We start from the raw sequence: 20682 nt of genomic DNA on the forward strand, positions 1-20682 counted from the left end.
CTGCAGAGAAGGACTTGGGGGTATTAGTGGATGAAAAACTGAATATGAGCCAGCAATGTGCGCTCGCAGCCCAGAAAGCCAATCGCATCATGGGCTGCATCAAGAGAAATGTGACCAGCAGGTTGAGGGAGGTGATTCTCGCCCTCTACTCTACTCTCGTGAGACCCCACCTGGAGTACTGTGTTCAGCTCTGGGGCCCCCAGCATAGGAAAGACATGGGCCTGCTCAAGTGGGTCCAGAGGAGGGCCACGAAGATGATCAGGGGGCTGGAGCATCTCCTCTATAAGGACAGGCTGAGAGAGTTGAGGTTGTTCAGCCTGGAGAAGAGAAGGCTCCAGGGAGACCTTACTGCGGCCTTTCAATACTTAAAGGAGGCCTACAGGAAAGATAGGGGGGGACTCTTTATCAGGGACTGTAGTGATAGGATGAGGGGTAACGGTTGTAAACTGAAAGAGGGTAGATTTAGATTAGATATTAGGAAGAAGTTCTTCACTGTGAGAGTGGTAGGACCCTGAAACAGGTTGCCCAGAGACGCTGTGGATGCCCCCTCCCTGGAAGTGTTCAAGGCTGGGTTGGATGGGGCTTTGAGCAACCTGGTCTAGTGGAAGGTGTCCCTGGCCCATGGCAGGGGGGTTGGAACTAGATGATCTTTAAGGTCCCTTCCAACCCAAACCATTCTATGATTCTATGATTTTATCTCAGCTTCAGCCATATTAACTACAGAGTGTTACGCATTAGATACTAACAGGAGTCACAACCAAGCAACATCTTGCTCTACAAAAGAAAACCTCACAGAAACAGTAACAAAAAACAAACCAAAACTCCCCCAACTCCCCAAACCAACCCTCCCCCAAAAATCAATGGGGCAGGAAGCTAAGACTGAAAAAGAGAAACAAGGCTCAACCCCTGTCACTTTTCCTACTTGAAAATCTGCCTGCTCTCAAGAAAGAAACTTCCAAAAAAGCAGATGCCCTCTCAGCAGCATGATCTCAGTGCAATGTCTTTTACATCAACATCAACGCAAATTATGCATTCATAAACCAAACCTGTCTGTCAAATTTGTATTACAGATAATCAATGAGATTTACTTCTTGACTGAGGAACTAGTCAATGCTAAAATGAGTAAATTATTTGTTAGGACACATGTTTATAAACAAAGAAATTCTGCATTACTGTATCTGTCCCAGTGTAAGGCATTTTCCTCTGCAAGACCTTGAGGAAATTTATGACATAATTACTGACCTACTACTACTCAAAATCCACTAGGGTGGAAATCTACATACCATTTAAACATAAATCCATGTAGTAAGAGCATGCACAAACTTACCCTCTAATACTGTAAGCTATACCCATTGCAAGACGTCTCAGCAAAAGAATCAATCTATTAGTGTCCAAAAGCATGGGTGCCTCTCTGCTCAGCTGAACCCGACAAGAAGCTGCCCTAGACTGAGTAATCTGTATATAAGGGAACTGAAGATGCCCATCTCCCCCCATTACGTGCTAAGGCAAGTGCCGCTGTGATGAAGCAGGCAGCGCAAAGCAGCCCTATAGTCACTGATTAACTAAGCCGTGCTGTGCGGGTCATGGGGCTACGCACGACAGGACACTCTCGGCACCTGGGAAGCCACGTAGGAAGAGAGAAGACCTACAACAGCTGCAAAAGGCAAAGGAGACTTAAGACTTATTGACATTCTTTATAAAGGCTAACAGCCTAACAGTCTTCTCTTTGTATTAATAACGTTTCCAGAGGCTTCCATTTAAAAAAAAAAAAAAAAAATTAAAATTTTAGAAGGTAAGTACGTCTCCCCCCAGTGCAGCTTTCCCGCAGCTGCCAAGTGCAGGAAAGCAGCAGCAGCCTGCAGACAGATGAGCAGCTCTGCTGGGAGCAGCGGGCTATGGGGTCCAGGCTGAATATGGAGCCATTTTCACAACTGATGACAGAAGCTGTTTTAACAGCAAACACTAAGAGACCATGGAAAAATGTAACTAAATGCAAATCAGAGGAAGATTTAACTTATACAGTGATTATAGACATGCATACCAATTTCTTCACAATCTCAATCGAGGTTTGATTTGTTTGGGTTTTTTTTAATTACTATGAAATATTAAGATGCTGCACAAGCTACTGTGACTGCACTGGACAGAAAGTGTTTTATTTATACTGCTTTATGGCCAACAAGATGAAAGGGGTATTCTTGATATTTTCATACATGAATATAAATTGCCTTCCAAATGTTTTTAAACTTAGTAAATTATTTTGATATTGTATCAAAAATACATTGCAAAGCTATCCCAAATGACCCACTGTCCATCCCACTCTCAAGATGCAACACTGATAATTATATACTATGCAATACTGGTGCAAGAATATCACCAGAGGGTAGGAAGCGATGCATTTTACTTTGAGAAGGCATCCAAGAGTTTGGAGAAAACACTGACTTGTTAGCCAAAGACATGTCTTGCATTAATACGAAGGCATGGATCTTGCATTTAATTTTTGCCCCAAGTTCTACATGATCTTTTATGCAGCTCTGTGGTGTTAAAACAGACATGCACGAATAGCACCGAAATGACCCTATCTTATACTACATTCACCACTAATTTTGATCAAGATCTGAACAGCAGCCCCAACAGCAAAGATCTGGCCTGTCAGCCAGCACAGCCAAGTGCTGCTGCAACAGCTCACTGCAGAAATTACTTTTTCCTCATTCTAAAAACTGAAGTATAAAACAGTTGTCGACACTTCAGTTTATATACGGGTTAGGTCTGGTCCGCTCACTATTCAGAAAATGACAAGTAGAGAAGCTGTTTTCCAAGTTTGTGGTAAGAAGCCTAGTAGATTTACTTGTTGCACAGAGCAACAATCAGAGACGACCTCAGTTCAGCTCAGCAGCTTTATTCAACGTTAGATACACTATCCCCAAATCAATAACTGACCTTGTGTTATATCACGGCATCACTCCAACTCCATGAAGTATTTACTCACGCTTCAACCTAGAATCTTCTGAACCCACCCTTTTGCAATCCCTGAGGAGCCAAGGACCGGGTTCAGCAGATAGCAAGCAAACCAAAAGCTATCTTCAGCTACACTCCCAATGGCCACATTCCAGCTGGATTAAACCTCTCCCCCTCCTCCCCTGGGTCAGCAATTTCCACACTACTGGTCCGCTCAAAACACTCATTTCTAAAGTACGAGAAATAAACACTTAAATCAACACACATGCTACAAATCTGAGAACAAAATCAAATATTCTGAAAAATTATTTTAAAAAAAAAAGAAAAAATTGCCTGCATCTTCAAGAGACACCTCTGAGATTGATCACCAGTTCAGATTCTTCCTTCCTGGTATCTAATTCACCAGAAGTATGATCACTGATTTCCCTACTTTGGTTCATCACCAGACTGGAGAGTTGCTCTAGCTGCCTTCTAGCAAAAGAAGGACCAGGGATTTGATTCCTCACAGTCCGTGAAGATTCTTGGGTGATTTATGTGGAACATCACAGGCCTTTACTTTTGTTTTTTTTTTTTTTTTTGCTATAGTACTATTTATGCATACATACACACCTACAGGCACATAAAACATTTAAATGGATTTTATCACAAAGGGATGGTTTTTCACCGGCCTGAAGGCTGAAACAGCCTCACCCGTTCAGTTAGGAGTGTCTCCCTTTTCCACATCATGCCCTTTGCTCATGTGAAATACCTATTTTTTAGCACTGGCACCTTAGTGGATTCCTTGCCTCTCTTGCCACTGCTCCCCTCTTCCCCTCTCCCTCACTTCCTAGACTACGGCTGAAACCCAGATCATCCTCCAGTGCTTTTATCATATGTTAGCTGCACGTATATCCCTCTTTTCATCTTCCAAGGGGCACCTGATCCCTTCTTCCTTCCCACAAGGAGCCATATTAGACCAGCAACAAACACTGCTTTATCTCTCTGGCATGCAATGAAACGAGGGCACTCCTCTCCTCATCTTAGCATCCTTGCTGCATTTCGCACCTTGGACCACGTAGGGAAACAGATTCAACTCTAGAAAGCACTACACATTTAAAAAAAAATAAGAGACAAACATGTTTTTGTGCTATGCACTGCAGCTTACCTTTCCCGAGGAACAGCAAACCAGTACTCTGGTTGCTTTATCTTTTTACTGTATTGTTGAGACATGGTGGTGCTCTGAGACGCAAACGACTTTCTCATGGGCTTGCCTACTTTAATGCACAGAAACATTGGAGGAGTCTTGCTCTTCTCCTCTTTTGAAGGAAGCATATCTGAATGAGAGACAAAAAGAAATGGGTTGCTTACAGGAAGGTAAAAATACTGCAGCTGATAAAGCACTGGCACAAAGATTAATAATCTTGTGCAAAGGAATACTCAGAGGCACCGTACACAGAATTAAACCTCACATGTCATTCAATAGCAAAACTGGTTTAATAAATCCTTGTTCATCCTAAACTGTGGCCGTTTATTCCCATTCTGTCACAGCCTGTATCCCCCTCAGCTGTACAGCTATGAACAGAATAGCCCTGTAAAGCAATTCAGTAAGATGATCAGGGTGGGTGCAAACTGCAACACGAAGCAGGCACGTAAAGGTGACAGTGTTTGACTGGGTCCAGGAAACCCATCCAGTCAAAGGGTAACCCTGCACACACAGACACACACAAAGCCCGATCAGTTCCTCAACTCTGACAGTCAGACAGCCATACAAACCCCTTTTGTCTGCACAAGACAAGGTCAAGCATAAGAGCAGTTTAAGTTCCTTAAATTGCTAGTGCGACAAAAAAATTGCTTATTAAACTATAGCCTCAATCACACTGAAGTGACCTCATTCATTTTAGGAGTACACATACAGCCATTTTTTTTTTTCTTTCTCTCCCAATGAGAACAAACACCAAATACAACTAGCGAGATATAAACCCTTCCAAAAGAAAGGAAAAATCATTTTAAGAACAACTGTTTTTAAAATAAAGACTTCCACTCTAATCATCCCCCACCACCCGATACGAATCAAGGGTATGTCCACTGGTTCATTAAACTACCAAGAGAGGAGCATCAGTGCTCCAGGATGGGCTAGTGCTTAGAAGCACTGGGCTATAGTAGAAATAGTAATACGTGTTCACTCTATCTAAACTGAGCTTTCTTTTTGTTATATGCTTTCCAGTAACAGCCTGAATTTTATTTATGATAATCCAACAACCAATCGGGACAAAATGATCAGTGAGTAAGATTCTGCATATATTCCTATTTATCACTTCTTTAAGGGTTTCCATAGCATGAAAGACACTAGACAGATGCAAATAGTGTCAAGAATACCTTGGTACCCCCCTTTACAGCAATGCACTACTACTTTGGATACTATCAGAAATACACTGACAGACTTCACTGAAGCAACAAAAGTTACCAATACAGAGTGACAATTCCTAGGCCATGAAGTGTCCCTGTCAATACTGCAACTGGATAACATTGCACTGTCCTCCTTAAAGCCAGTAAACAGAAGTGAAGCTTATATAAACAGTGATCACTGAATATGGAAAGAGCACACAAGCTACTTATCAAACTAGAAGCTTCGGGAATTTGAAGGTATTTTTTTACTTCTAAATAGTAGATAATATAAAAATATAATATACAAGAGTGAAAAAACAAAAGACCAGGTATTATAGAAAGAGGAAATTTAGAGCAGAAGGATATCAATTCAAAGGTTACCGTCATAATGCTGTCCAAGTCTCAGAGGAAACAAGGATAACCAGAGACCTACCTTCAATTGGCACTTGAATTTTCTGCAGCAGCCACAGTCTGATTTCTGATTGATTGTCTAACTGTGTTTCTTGACAGGTCTTGTCTATGGCTGGTACTAATGAAGAGTCCACAGACTCTTTCAGATCCTTTTCCTCTGCTGCTGCTGAGCTGATTTCTAATGAAGGTGCCTTCCTTTCAACACAGCAGGAATCAAGCTCCATACTTTTAAGTGTATGGACTTCATTAGCTTGGGACTTTGAACAGCTAAGTGTAAGGTCTATGCCAATTGCTTTATTGTTTTCACCTTTCTGGATTTCAGCCTTGTGTAAGTCTTCAGATGACTGAGACCCATTCCCATCTTTATTGAGGTAAAATTCAATAAGTTTATCTTTCTCTAGCTCGCTCTTAGTGTCCAATGCAGTCTCCACCTTACCTGTCGGGGAACTGACACATTTGTTTACTTCTGGAATAACATCTTGCTTTTCACACAGCTCTAAGTCTAAGTCAGCTTTAGGTTCAACACTGTCCTTTTTTTCCAAGGAATCAACTGTCAAGTGCTCCTGGACTTCTGTAGTGGGTTTGGTTACCTGCTGCTTAGTTCTCCCCAACTCCCTGGGGTCAGCCAGCATTACTGAGATTTTCCTGTCCAACCCTCTATCCATACGAGATGACGTCTTTTCCAGCTCAATGAAGTCATCCTCTCCTTCTCCCAAAAGGGATTTTTCTTTGGTTTTGATATCTGAAGCATTTTTTTCCCCAGAAGGCTCCTTGGCACGTGGATCCGCAGCAAACTTTTCCAAATGTTCAGTGGCAGTGATGTTGTTGGAAAACTCCAGTGACTTTGATTTGATTGAGCCTGTACTCTCAGATGACTGAAGAACTTCAAAATCAGCAGACTTTTCCTTATCTGAAGGCTTTATCTGTTTGGCACCCAGAGCAATGGATGGATCCCCATTCTGCTGCCTCTTTTCCTTGCTAAGGGATTTGAATTTGCTGAAAGGATTGATATCTTTCTCAGAGGATAGGTCTTCCCATTCTCCTGGCCTGTACAGAGGACAAAGATCCTTTGGTATGTCACTGTCAGGGAAAATGATGGATGTACATAGGATGTTAAAAGCAAAATGGAAACAGAAAAAAAAGGAAAAGAAAAACTAAATAATATAACAACTTAACTTAAGCTCTGAAACTCAACGAAAAATTACTTTCTCAAAAATAAACATACATCAGTGGAAATAAGTGACTTTAAAGAAAATGGAGAAAAATGAGGAAACGATAATACCGAAATAATATGAGTAAACCACTTGGCAGAATATGCCACATGGGTGAAGAAATGGTACACATGTAATAACAATGTGCAATTCATCAGAAGTTCAGTCACCAAAAAAACACAGGACATGTATTTAGCTGCTGGAATTTCATTCATACCATATTAATACTGTTGTTTCCCACAACTGACAATGAGTCAACCTCTACAACCATCCATGCTTCCCTAGTCAGTACAAGTGTATTTTTGAGAAGAAAGCAAATCGGAGATAAGCCGTACCCTGTTTGAACATGTTTACTGCAAAACAGTAACAGGCAACAGAGTTGGGATTTTTTTCATTTTTCTCCATTACTCAAATGTGCTGTTTGAATGCAGACTTCTCCCAAGATTTCTTTTCAAAGCAGGACAATCATAAAACATTTCAAAATGGAAAATTCTTAAAAACTTAACAGCATACAACTTGAGCTCTTCATTGCTGCTAAAAAGTCTGAGGTGAATGAGAATACAAGATTCTCATCACTTAAAAGTTACTAACAAGTTACTAAACACCAGTAATGAGTGTAACAAATATCTGGAAAGTTTTTCTCGAAATGAGAAAATGGGAGGGAAGTAGATGAATTTCACTGATCACACAGGTGTTGCCTGTAAAGACAAAACCTTGCTCAGAACGAATACATAAGCAATGCCTAGACTATGCATAAATGAAAGTAGCCCATGCATTTCTGGTTCTGAAGTGGAAGTATTCCACAGACTGGTATTTCTGTAAGTCCTGAAGATGGCAGTTAAGGTGCTGTTATCTTCAAAAGTTTTAAATACTGCTCTCAGAACAGTCCTGGTAACACAACAAATGGTCCAAATCTAACCCTCTTCACTTCCGCTGAAATAACCCTAGAGACGGGTCAGTGCAAGAGTCCAACCATGGCATGCCACCAATGCTTTTAATTACTGGTTTTTACTGGTCTCCTTTGCACTTTGGTTCTCATATTCATGACCTATTTCTCTTTACTGCCACTGAAGTGTTCTAAAAAGAAAGCGGAAGAACAACATAAGTGAATCATTCCTTTGCTGGCACTTTCCTCCCCTGATTTGTTTTATTCTGCTGCTTTAAAACTCTTCCCCTCCATTCCCCTGCCCCTCCTTTTCCATGACCCTTACTGAAAATCTGTAAACATAAATTCAGGGAAGAACACTCCTTACGATGGCAATGCATCTTTAATCTTCATGTGAGAGATGTCATTGTAGAGAGCTATTGAGACAACCTCCTCCATGGGGCAGATGAGCCCGTATTCTTCACAGCCATTCTCAATTACCAGAGGATCAGACTTATGCGGGTCAAACATGATATTGTTGGGAGTTACTATCATGACTCCTCCAACTACACCCTAAAATAGGAGAAGAAAGTTAGAACATCACATGTAATTCACTTACCATTTGGTATTGGACTTTAGGCTACTATCCTAAAAGAAAAACCTCTCCCCTGCCTCTCTATACCCTGTCATGCAATGTTTGCTAACAAAACATTTTGGTTTCCAATTGCATCAAGTCAGACATTGTAAGGAGAGCAAAGAAAAAAAATTGCTTAGTAACACCCAAGTTCCTGGCTGATAAGGAAGAACATCTGAACTATTCAACTTTCAGCGCTGGCTGCTGCAAGCTGAAACTGCAGATTGTTAATCAATCTCAGACAAAATAGATTAGTGGATTTAAAAAAATAAAATAAAATAAAATAAAATAAAAAGTACCATTTCATTCCAGATGCAGCCACCTTCATTTGATACATGAATTTATATACAACCAGCACACCTAAAGGCAGTCTTACTCATGGAAATGTCAAGGTTACTATGCTAAGCTACATTACAGGTCTCCTTGATCTACCCTCCCAGAGGTACATGCAAAACACTTCTATATATTCTGATATGAAACAGCTTCTCCCCGACCTAGAAGCAGCTTCTACCACTGATCCAAACATATTTTGCACAGCTGCAGAAGACACATTTAATTCTGCAAAACGTGCTCTAGCCACGGATTCGGTAAGAGGCTGCATCAGCCATTATTCAGCGTCCAACCCGTGACAACTGACTATTTTTCAAGGTTTACAAAGGAGATTTCCAATGTCCTGCTCCTGCACCCTTCTCTTCCAGATGAGCTACAAAATTCACCAGACCAACTCAGAAGCTGTGCGTAACTCATGACTTCTGACAAACAGGAGCCACAAATCAACAGGAGGGACCTACACTGTAGATACTATTAATTATCCAAGGTCATCCGTAAGGCAAGCCAAGGAAGGCTAACAAATAGGGATGTAAAGGACCACAAGCTTGATTTGTTTTTTTTAAATCAGGGAGATGCCAAGCTGACAGCTTGGCACTGGCAAGTGAGTACACCTGTGCCTGCTCCTTTGTAAAGCAAAGTCTGTAGGTATTCCCTATTTGCTTCTCTTGTATGACTCAGGTACACATGCCTGGTTTGTGTTTGGATGAAAGAATCAAAATGAAGTGCAGAGGCTTATCCCACAGGTATGTAACTCTAGTTAGCCAGAAGAGCAATATATCAGTAGGCTGTGCTTCCTACCCAGCCACTGCAGGAAGCAAGGCAACAAGGGATTTCAGCTACACTGGCAAAGAAGCCGTCCCACTTTTGATTGTTCTGACTGCAAATTACTTTTTCAGTCCTGCAGCCATAAAATTAGCAATCTGTATCCTCTGCAGCTAGCAAGCATCACATAACAAAGTGACAGTATTGCCCTAATTTACATGCGAGACATCAAGTAGTCCTCTATTACTTTCTACAAAATAGCAGACTGAAAAATTGCAGAGTGGTTAAATACAGTCTACATCCACTCGGTGCAAAAAGAAGCCAAAAACTGTAGGTGTAAACACATCCATCTTACAAAAGTCAGGACTAAGGGAAAAATACGTTTAAACTGCAATGGTTAGCATCTCCAGTGTTATAAATTCCAGAGAACTTGAAAACCCAAACATGCAGACATCTAACTGAAACCAGAGTCAACAAGAGCAGATATATCAAAGAAGACAGTTCAAGAAGACAGTGTCTTGCAACCTTGGGAAGAAAAGAGGGTTAAAATACTGCCCAAGCTTTGTGCCTTCGCTTCCAAAACAGATGCTGTAAAATTTAGGGTTGCAGTCCCAGTGGGAACACGTATGTTACAATAACACTTGCAAGAAAAAGAAAGAAAAGCTTATATCATGCAATATTTATCTTTTTACTAGAGTTTGCATGACATTCATTAGCAAGTGCAGAAGCAACATGGACATATTTGGAAACATCACTCTGGAAACAGTTAAAATTTAGCTTGAAGTCATAAATGAAATAGATAGGCATGTGCTCATTTTATAAAGCTATTGCACAATTTGATGGAACTGGACAACTAATCCTGACATGTCATAACTCTAAAGTGCAGTTTTCTCTGTGCATCTAGCAATACACTCTTAAACAGGTAATTTTGACGTGGTAAGGGAATGAAGATGTGTAGAAGAGCTATTCTTTCAAAAAGCAATTATCATAACAGATTAAACAACTGAAAGAATACAGCATATTACCACGGTACCAATAAACACAGCAGTGATAGATAAAGCCACCATAACATTTACATTCTTTACAAACGTGGAGCACATTTGACTCCCCCAGTATTCATCTCTCACTTATCCAAACAGATTTTGCTTTTAAAGAATCTCAAACAATGTCCAAAAGCCAGGTTCCACCTACCTTACCATCTGTGAAGTAACGACAATTCATTTTTAAAAATTTGACAACCACAGGCTCATCCTCTTCTGAAGTAGAGGACAAGACTCTCTCAACTGGTTTGAAGGCCTTTCTTGCCAAATCAGCATCCTTAAAAAAGAAAAAGTTCAGTGCAGAGCAACAGGAGCAGAATCATATACTTTTAGATGGGCAACTAAAAGGCCAGATTCAACCAACTATTTTCCTTTTGCTTAAGGAAGAAAAGTGGTGGTCATGTATGTATGTACACTTCCCACAGTATCCTGTATGGAAGAAAATCCTCGTAACATTACAACAAACCTCCATACAAGTAACAGGCAAGAAATTAAAAAATGCCAAGGCAAGTCAGCTCACCGAATTTCAATGAGGTACTCTCATTAGGAGAGGGCCAGTCCTGCCATGTCATCTACACTGAAGACCTCTGCACACAGTGCACTGGTGTGATTACCCATGCAGGTGGCACAGAGGCATAAGACTAAGGTTAAATACAGTTATTCACTCCAGGCTTCTCTCCGCTTTCCTTTTCATTAGTTATGGATTTGAAACGTCTAATTGCTTTAACATCAGCAGGTGGACAGCTAAACTCCCTAAAACTACTATCTAAAATCATCATGGCCAATCACCCTTCTAAGGAAAATGAAAGATCAGTTATGCCAAGGCCTTTCACAAAGATTAAATCCAGCAGTCTTGTCTATATAAGAGAAGTCTATACATGGGTACCACCATAATACGCTTAACTAGAAAGAAACTGACAGCTCAGACTAAACTAACAGCCTCCATGCTCAAGGATCCCAATGCAGGATCAAGGCTCTGGACTGCAGAGCAGCATAGAAATCTCCAGGGTGAAACACTAAATAATTCTTCATATTTAACTTTGTATTCTTTAAAAACTATACACTACACCATTTTCAATTGCTTTGACAGACTCTGGGCCCAACTGAACTTGTACTGGGTTTCTATGCTTAGACTGAATTCCCTTAATTTGGAATATTTTAAAGAGATGGTAAAATTTGTAGTGCAGCAAATTAAAATTAATGTTACTCAATACACTACACACAAGGTCTCAAAAAACTGCTATTTACACAGCCTTGAATCTCAGCTTCAGAATCAGAAATTATTTTGTGAGTTTAAGACCAGTAAACCAATGTTTGACTTACAGGGAGTTTATCATATTCAGCATCTGATGATGAAGGAGAAACGGGAGCACCAGGACTGAAAGAAGACAGCCTCGCAGCGCTTGTTTCTGGCACAAAGAGAATCTGAATACAAACACATATGTCAAAACAGTAAGACACAAGCTTTAAAAAGTTATTCACTATAAATACTACGTTCTACTAGAAAGACAACCCAATATTGATCACTCGTGATTGCAACGCACTCTTTAACAACTACTTATTCTAGAGTCCTTCTCCATAGGTGGTAATGGTGGGGCACATGCAGGTCTAATTAGTTACAGGATCTAGCTCTACGTTTTGTTTTGCAGCACAGGCAAGAAAATAAAACATTTTCCACAGAACGAGAACCTCCTTTTTCTTCCGCAAATTTACAATCCCAGGTTGTCTTGCAACTATTGCAACTACAGAACAAGTAACTGTAAAATTACTATTAATAGTCATTAACTTCTAACAGCAAACTCTGGTCCAAAGAGAAGGCCATTGCTGAAGATGGGGGATTTTTAGTGCTAGAAGTTTATAACACTTCATGATACGTTGTCTGTTCCCAAAACCATACTTGCATCTCAAATTTGAAGAAAACATTCTTTATATGAACCAGCATTTTAGCATCATGTACTACATTTAAAACAAACAAAAAAAACCCCTCCTACACTAATGTAAGTGTATATAAAAATACAATGCTTTGTTTTAATTTTCACACTCCCTCACAGTGAACATCCCAGATTTTTAGTACAGCAGTACTAAAACTGCAGTACAGCTTTGGACCTCCACACCAAATAAAAACACGGAGTCACTTGTTGCAAGTGTCAGAGCAAAGAAAGATACTCCTAAAGTTAAAAAAAATGTTCACAGTTTAGTTTTAAACTAAAACTGTTCAGAAAAATAAAACCATTTTCCTTATCCCAGCTTTTGTCTGCTGGGTATTCTTAGGCAAGTCATGCCATCTCTTTGTGCCTCAGTTTCCCCATCTGCAAATCAGGACACTTCAATCTCTTCATGCCCGTAAAGCAGAAGTAGAGATCTCCTCTTCATGAACCAGGTGTTAGCCTTCACATTTGCATTTCCATTACTTGACTCTCCCCAAAACAGTCTATCTCCATTTATTTGTCATCTTACAGGAGGCTGACTCATCCCCAACATAATGGCAAAGAGCCATTTCAATTACTGTATCTAACTCTCTAATTCTTTAATGTATTATATATGGCATTTATCTAGGCTTCCCAAGAATTTAACTCTCTTGCAACAGCTACATTACCCTCTTGAGCTTCAGAGTCATCTTTACGCTTTAGTGACAGCAAATAAATAACAAAATTCAGATATGGCAATTACAAAGCTCCCCCTCAACTCCAGGTAACGATCTAGTGAGTTCCCCTTTGAGGGATTTAAATTACTGTCCATTATCCTTGTATCCAAGTACCTAAAAGATATGTGAAAGTAGTAAAAAGCTTTTCAATACATAGCAAATAATCAGGTTTCAGGTATTAAAAAAAACATAAAAGATTTACCTGGCCTGGTACAATCGTCTGCGTGAAAAGCTTATTGAGCTCCACAAGCTTGTTTGGGGTGATGTTAAACTTTAACGCTATGCTGGTTATGGTGTCCTGATTTCCAGCCTGAAGAAAGAGTTGAAGCTTAAGATACTATAGTGAACACATTCAGCACACCAGCTGAACTAAAACCATCTAACAGACTGTTTGCAGGGTATAGATTTGATCATCTCAACACATCCTCTTTTTAATAGCTTACGTGATAAGCCAGTATCAATAAAAAGAAAAAAATATTCTCTCATACTATACAGCAGATAAAATGGAAAGGTGTTACAGATGTCCCTCTCCTTTTCTCATAAAACTTTAAAGCAGCTCCACCTTATTTAGAACTGGACTGCCACGTGGGGAAAGGAGACACACTGGGAAGTCCATTACACCTTCAGCAGCTGCAGCACATCAGGCATTTGTGCTGTTCCCAGCTGGGACACTCGCCTTCCACAGTCACTCTGCATGACGGAGAGTGGGGTGCAGCCCCCATTCAGGGACCTGGCCGGCTCACACAGAGACTTTCTGGGCAGAACTCGTCCTCTGAGCGGCCGTGGCAGCACGCTGCCACCCTGCTCCGGCTTAGAGAAAGAGGTCTTACATCATCTCAGGACCAAGCACAGGCCAACCACTTCATGACCTAAGCAACACTGTGGAATGGAAGTATTTTTCAGAATAACAAAAAACAACTGCTTTACTAAAGAGCCATGGTGCAGAAGTTAAAATAGGACTGGCAGCTGCGAGAAGAGGCAGAGGACCTGGGTCAAACAGTGGTTCAGGACGTGAGCCTAGCTCTCCCCACACAACGATATTTGGAGCAATCCCTATTGAGATAGGTACACACTGCAGCCAGTATTCACTTAGTGCTTTCAGTTTTGTGCCACTGGCTTCCTCTTGACCTCAACAACTCCACTTTCAAAAAACAGACATGAACAAACCACACACCAATACTTACAGTATATTCTATGGTACCATGGGGTTTCTGAGAAACCATTTTTTTCTCTTTCTTTTCATTGGTCTTGTTTTGATTGTCATCTAAAGAGAAAAAAATGATTGAAGTAATTGACTTTCAAGCTGCTTGCCTATCAACATGTTTTGAAAGAGATCTACAGGATGTGCAAATTGCAGCTGTGAACAGGAACAAGAGGACACATCAAAAGTATGTATTAGGCCTTAAAATTGCATTGCAAGGCAAGCAAAACTTCATCAAGTACAGCAGGTTTAGTAATCATTCAGGAACTCCACAAGAGTAATGTATACATGATACAATATCAATAAAGAACTGCTCCCATGTTTTTCTCCGTGATTCCTACACAATTCAGGTGTTGGATACAAATACTTTGTGTGATGAGCTGCTATCAAGGCTGAGGTAGAAAGCAGCAGATGAATGTACGTGCTGATACTGCCTCAGTACAACCACAACAAATACTGGTTAATCACCACTTCACCACCAGTACGTCATATTTAAACACTATTTTAAACTCTGAAGGTAAAAGTATGCCAAGAGTCCTGCAAAACATGCATGCATACAGTATACAGTCAAGCATTAGAAAGCATAAAGCTGGTTCAGAAAATGTTTTCCATCAGCTGCAGTACGCAAAACTCACTGCGCTTGCAGAAACCCTTGCAGGACCCAAAAGGCGCATATGAGCTCTCAGCATGAGCAGGGTAGCTATTTCCAATTCTTACCACAGCAGAGGGTGAGCAAAGCCGAGGATCAGGGAGGATGCCAGCTGCCCAGCCAGCCCCAGCCCCAGCCCCACGGGGCTCACCCTCCACACCCAGAGCCCAGACCCACGTACCTGGAGGGGGCGAGGGTGGCGCGCAGCCCCAGCTCCAGGAGCGGGGCTGGGGCACGGAAAGGCCATGCATGGCTGCCCCACTACTCCAGCCTGCTCGCCCCCGGCCCCTCGGAAAGGTCCTGCTGCCTCCGGCAGGGTGCTGCAGCCTGGCTGAGATGGGGAGAGGCAAGAAGGCAAGGCAGGGCTGGGCCTGGCAAAACCAGCAGCCAGGACCAGGAGTGGGGAGACACTGCCCTCCTTGGGGGGACCGTTCCCACGGTCCAAGCAGCAGCTCCGGAAGGAGATCAGGGAGGAAAGGACAAGCAATGGCAGCGCAGGGCTTCTGGCTCACATTCAGGCTTTGCTGCAACCTTTACTATTTCCAGAGAGCAAGAGGCAGATAGTAAGAAGAAGGGTGAGGACTCGCCTGCCCCACTGTAATGTACACAAGAAGAAAGGAGGGGCCCAGAAGCGTGCTGCACCTGACCCTTCTGCCAGCCCATTTCCACAGTGAGATTAATGCTGGGGGCTGCCTCAGCGTCTTCCAGAGGCTACATGGTCAGAGACCGTCTCCTTCAGTCAACAGACTCACAAGAGCCCTGAACATACATACAGGTGTTACTGCAGGCGTACCCCACCCACTACCTGCCAGGGATGCAGTCATGAGAAGCGCCATGGTTAGCGATACAACAGATAGCAAAGACGTTTTTCCCACAATGTAACAGAGGCGGAAAGCATGCAGGGACTTAACACACACAATTTAAGTACATGTCGATAGTACACATGGCACGAAGGACAGAGGTAGGAAGAGGAAGATCAGGACGATGCTAGCTTTTCCCTGATAGCATTTTGGAACGGAGAATCACTCAATGACCTCAGACATTTCATCTCTGAGACTGGAGACCCACAGTAAAACTTTTAAAATTAGCGTTCTTGCTGCCTTTTTCTGACCATTTGTGTTTCCACCATTGTTACACCATCTTCCTCTGATCAAAGTCAAATCAGTCTACAGTGAAGGATGAAAAAATGGGTAATGACAATATTAGCAGGGCGCAGTATTAAACCATCAGAAACACAATGCCAATATGACAGACAAAGAAGTGGCAAATAGTGGATGCTTCCTTAATCCATTATTTACGTACAACTGCCGATATGGACACAATCCTACCTGAAGAAACTCCCCCAACTAACAAAGAGTGAGTTCACACTATTTTGTGCTACTCAGCAGATACCACTTCAGTTACTCCAGGATAACTAGAACTATGTATCACACCCATGCAGGCAAGCTACCTAAGCTGCCTGCGACCTATCACTGGAGAGAGACAAGAAAGGTTTATAGGCAGACTTCATCTTCTAGTAAATCATTTGGTCTAGCTGGAAAATGTAGACAAGTTTTCAGATATATTAACTCTTGCTTAGCTCTGAAACAGCACACAAAGTAGGAAACAGTAAGAACAATTACTTTATACTAACTAGACGTGCATCAGTGAGACCTTGGGGTGGGTGGGGGAAATAAAAATAAAGTAGCCCAGAGAGATGTAGAAAGAGAGAAGGAGAGATTTTGTACCTGCTGAATGTGGAAAAGTTTAAGTCTGTGTGTGGATGGGAGGAATACAAAATGCCACGAAAGCAGTTTTTCTGCAGAGCTTATGATGTTTGGTATTAGCTAAACATTTTTGTTCCAAAGCTTTGTCTTTGCAAGGTGGGATTGTGACTGAGAGCTGACCATGACAGCAACAACCACTATGCCACTGTGGCACAAGACGACCTCAAAATACTCTAGCAATACGGACAATTTTCTCCTCTACAGCTTCATACCCGGAAGGGGATGCTCCTCTCACACCTCTCTCCCCCACTCTGTGAAATACACTGTATTTTTCAGGTCCTCCTAATTGCACTGGCTGCAAAATTTGGAGATTAAAAAATAATATCCAGTGAAAAGTTATAACCTGAGATACTGTGTTGCAAGGAGACATATAATACGCTCTAGTTCTTGGCTGACAGGACTGTGGGTCTGTTTGTTTAGGAGGGTCCCCAACACAACCATGGTGCAATACAGAAGAGTGAGCTAGATATTCACACATAGTTGAAAACCCAAAACTGTACAGAGAAGAGAAAAAGTTCAAAAGACAAGCTGATTTTAGACTAAACATAATACAGACCTCCTTTTGCCAATCAAGGTTAATAAATCCTAAATAAGCCCAACAATTAGATGGCTTGCTTTTCTTTCACATCTATGTGCAAGAATATATGTTGTATAGCCTGTTTAGCTACAGGCTAAAAGAAGCAGTCACAGCCTGTGAACCTACCTGTCTTCTGAAACCAAAATCTGACACTTCTTGTTTGGATACTTATTTCTCCCCTGCCCCCCTGCCTTTTTTTAACCCCAACAACAAGGGGTTCTGGACACTGTCCTTACACTGAGTGTAACTACTTGGCAGGCTTTGGCAATTCCAAACCACATCGTATCACTTTGAATAGTGGAAAGTCTTAACTAGTCTATGTTTTTAATTGTGCATATAAAGATTTAAAATCATAAATTAAAAAATTCAGACCTTCAGAGGAAAAAATTGCAATGAATCCATTAAATGTGACAGGTACTGCTCAGCCCACTTACTGTACACGTAGCGAGGCCAAGGTCACAAATTCTGCTCTACATGAATGGTTACAGCAGAGGGGGTGGAAAGCCTGGCAAAGCAAGCAAAACACCACAATATACTATTTCTGCAGTTCCCTTATCCTCTCTCATTCCTCCTTCAGGAAGCCAAACGTTTTCTGACATGATCTGAAGGCAGCTAGCTCTAGTAGTAGTCCCAAAGGCACCCAGAGCACACACAGGCGTGATGGAGTCCTCAGTAACCACGTTTCTTTCAGACAGAACTAGATGGAAGAGCTGCACCTCTCCACAGGCTTTAAAATAAATGCCACTGGCGAACTTGGACATTTGCTTAGTGGTGAAGTGACTCATGGTTCTGCCTCCCAAATTTTCCTGCACTGCATGTACACTGAAGATGGAATCATACAACCATAAGAACTGACTAGGTGTTAATGCAAATTTGATCACACTGCATTTTTCGGAAAAGGGCAGAGTGGGTGGACTGAACCTCTCTGTGATTTCAGGAAACACGTAAAATAAGAATTATGTAAAAACAGAAAAATTAATGAGCAATGAGAAGAAGAATGCCATGAGAACAGGCAAGAAAATACAGGCCTATTGAAAACAGGTAGGTCCAGAATGGAAATTTTTCTGCCCTTATTGATATATTTATACCTAACTCTGTTTCCTAGCAGGCTGTTCGTATTTCATTTTGCAATGCTATGGGAAACCTTACAAAAAAGAGTTACCTAGGAATAGTTTGGAAAGCAACTATTGAAGGAGTATGACAAAGAGGTCAATCAGTTTATCATCCAAAAGACCTTGACGCATGATGGGAGAATTACACCTCTGCAACTATGTAAATAGCTGTGTAAGTTGACAGAATAGGTCAAGAAGCATCAACAGAATCCTGGGCTGCTCACACTGACGTACGACGTGCCACTGCAAGACAATACCATCACCACCAATGTTACAGACTAACCTGCTGTCGGCCAAAATCAGTGCGAAGTTTTGCAGTGCTGGCAGTGACAGCTGAACCTGCCTGACAGTTCCTGAGCCATCAGTTAGGCCGACGTCTGGTAACGCTAGCAGGAATGCTGAAGTAAACAAGGGGCCAAAGGACTGACCACTTCCCACACCAGGTAAACAAACTCAGTAGCCTGAGAGAATAGAGGCAATGGCATACTTGGACCAAAAGTCCATTTTACTCATTAATCTCTGACTTACCAAACACTTAAGTGGCACATAATAGAGAAATCTTTCCCCTGACTAGTCCCCTTGGCTTCTAGAAATCATGGATTTCCCAGGGTAAAGGAGCAGCATTCATCAAACTGCCCAGTCCCTTCAAGACCTCCACACTGGTCCTATGCCAATGAACCCCACAGTACCATGATGTGCTACATAAAGTAGTGCTTCCTTTCTTGTACTTTATACTTGATTAATTTCACTGAGCACCCTAATTAATGTTATTTTAAGGGTGAACAAATAAACAGTCCTTATTCACTTTCTGCATACCATTCATGATGTCACAGATTTCCAACATCTCTTAGTTATTTCACTTTTTCAGATTGACTAACACTAGCATATTTCAGACTCCTTCCTATTTCTCTGATCACACAGGCCGTCCTTCTCATTAGTTTTTCTTCTACTATATCCTTTTTGAGATGGAGGAAGGAAAGCCAAATGCAGATTTTTAAGATGGGAAAAAAAACACTCATTTGTGCAATGACATAATGAGGGTTTCCTTAAAACTGTAAGATACTAGTCATATTTTTCCACATCACTGAGTACATCGCTGCTGTTTTAGGACATTCCAGTCCTACATCTCTATGACAGATTTGTTAGAAGAAATAAAACTATATTACTACAGTCTAGCCAAGCACCAGGGCCAAGGAGTGAAAACCTGAAGGCAGCTTACAAGAATCTGAAATGCAATAAATTCAGGGGAGAACAGTTATCACTTGGAGTAACCTCATCAGAGTACTGATAAGAAATTAAGCAAACAAGGCTTCCTGGGGTAGTTCCCTTATCAGTGAATGAGGCCTGATACCACCTATGTTGACAGAGATGCAGTACAACAAGTATCACTTAAGTCATTCTAGAGAGACACAGAGACCTCAAAAATATGAAAGTCCTGCTTGGGCTGGTAGAGGAGGAAGGAGGAAGACAAATCAGTCCATCCAAACAATTTTTTCCATTTCTACTTTCTAGACTGACATTTTAATAACTTTCAGCAATGCTGTTATGTGCAGAGTTGTGTATAGGATGATTTAATCGTGTCTCCACAAACACCTTTCTGGCTCTTCTCGTGGCTCTCAAAGTGAGCTGAACAGTGTTCACATTAAAATTACTACTTTTAAATAAAAAGTCTGTCTTTCAGCTCCTGTCAAGTACGGGTGAACCCCACCACCACAGGGGTCAGATCCCTGTTTTGGGACACCCTCCACCCACTCTGACATTCCAGCACTTCCCAGAGGCTGCAGCAACCTTCTAGGAAGAGACATTTTCCCAGCCCCATTCCCTCCTTCAGCTAGCTGCAGCAGCTGGGGTGCACATCCATAAAAAGGTTTTTTTGGCCATCTGATCAGACCTATCTCCCTGAGGAAAAGGAAGCAAGTTAGGCAGAAACATTCACTGCTCAGATTTGGGTAGTGGACTGCTACCATATTAAAAGAGGAGAAAAAAAAAACCCAAAACCAAACAAAACCCCCCACAACATCCCACCATCTCAGGCGTCTGTTTTTCTGTTCTGCTTCACACTTTTCCCACAGCCTCCTGCCAAGCTCTCACCTTTACTTCTGCATATTTTTCCTCTACTGAATCATACTATCATTTGCCTTCCTCCTTCTCTACTGCTGAA

At 41.6% G+C, this 20682-nt stretch overlaps 1 protein-coding gene across 6 annotated transcripts in view; it reads right to left on the bottom strand.

The window, feature by feature from the left end:
- NCOA7 (nuclear receptor coactivator 7) overlaps nt 1-20682 on the bottom strand; it is a 100839-nt gene that overhangs the window by 16480 nt on the left and 63677 nt on the right. For 4 of the 6 annotated variants that reach the window (XM_050893388.1, XM_050893389.1, XM_050893390.1 and 1 more), the window contains exons 4-10: nt 14401-14480; nt 13419-13526; nt 11896-11997; nt 10724-10849; nt 8195-8379; nt 5753-6810; nt 4100-4268 (exon numbers count right to left, since the gene is read on the bottom strand). In XM_050893388.1, the coding sequence (XP_050749345.1) occupies nt 4100-4268; nt 5753-6810; nt 8195-8379; nt 10724-10849; nt 11896-11997; nt 13419-13526; nt 14401-14480 (1828 nt within the window). The remainder of the gene's footprint in view (nt 1-4099; nt 4269-5752; nt 6811-8194; nt 8380-10723; nt 10850-11895; nt 11998-13418; nt 13527-14400; nt 14481-20682) is intronic. The other 2 variants (XM_050893392.1, XM_050893393.1) reach the window with 2 other exon arrangements.

Source organism: Gymnogyps californianus, chromosome 3, assembly GCF_018139145.2.
Source record: "Gymnogyps californianus isolate 813 chromosome 3, ASM1813914v2, whole genome shotgun sequence".
In the NCBI taxonomy this organism is placed as follows: domain Eukaryota; kingdom Metazoa; phylum Chordata; class Aves; order Accipitriformes; family Cathartidae; genus Gymnogyps; species Gymnogyps californianus.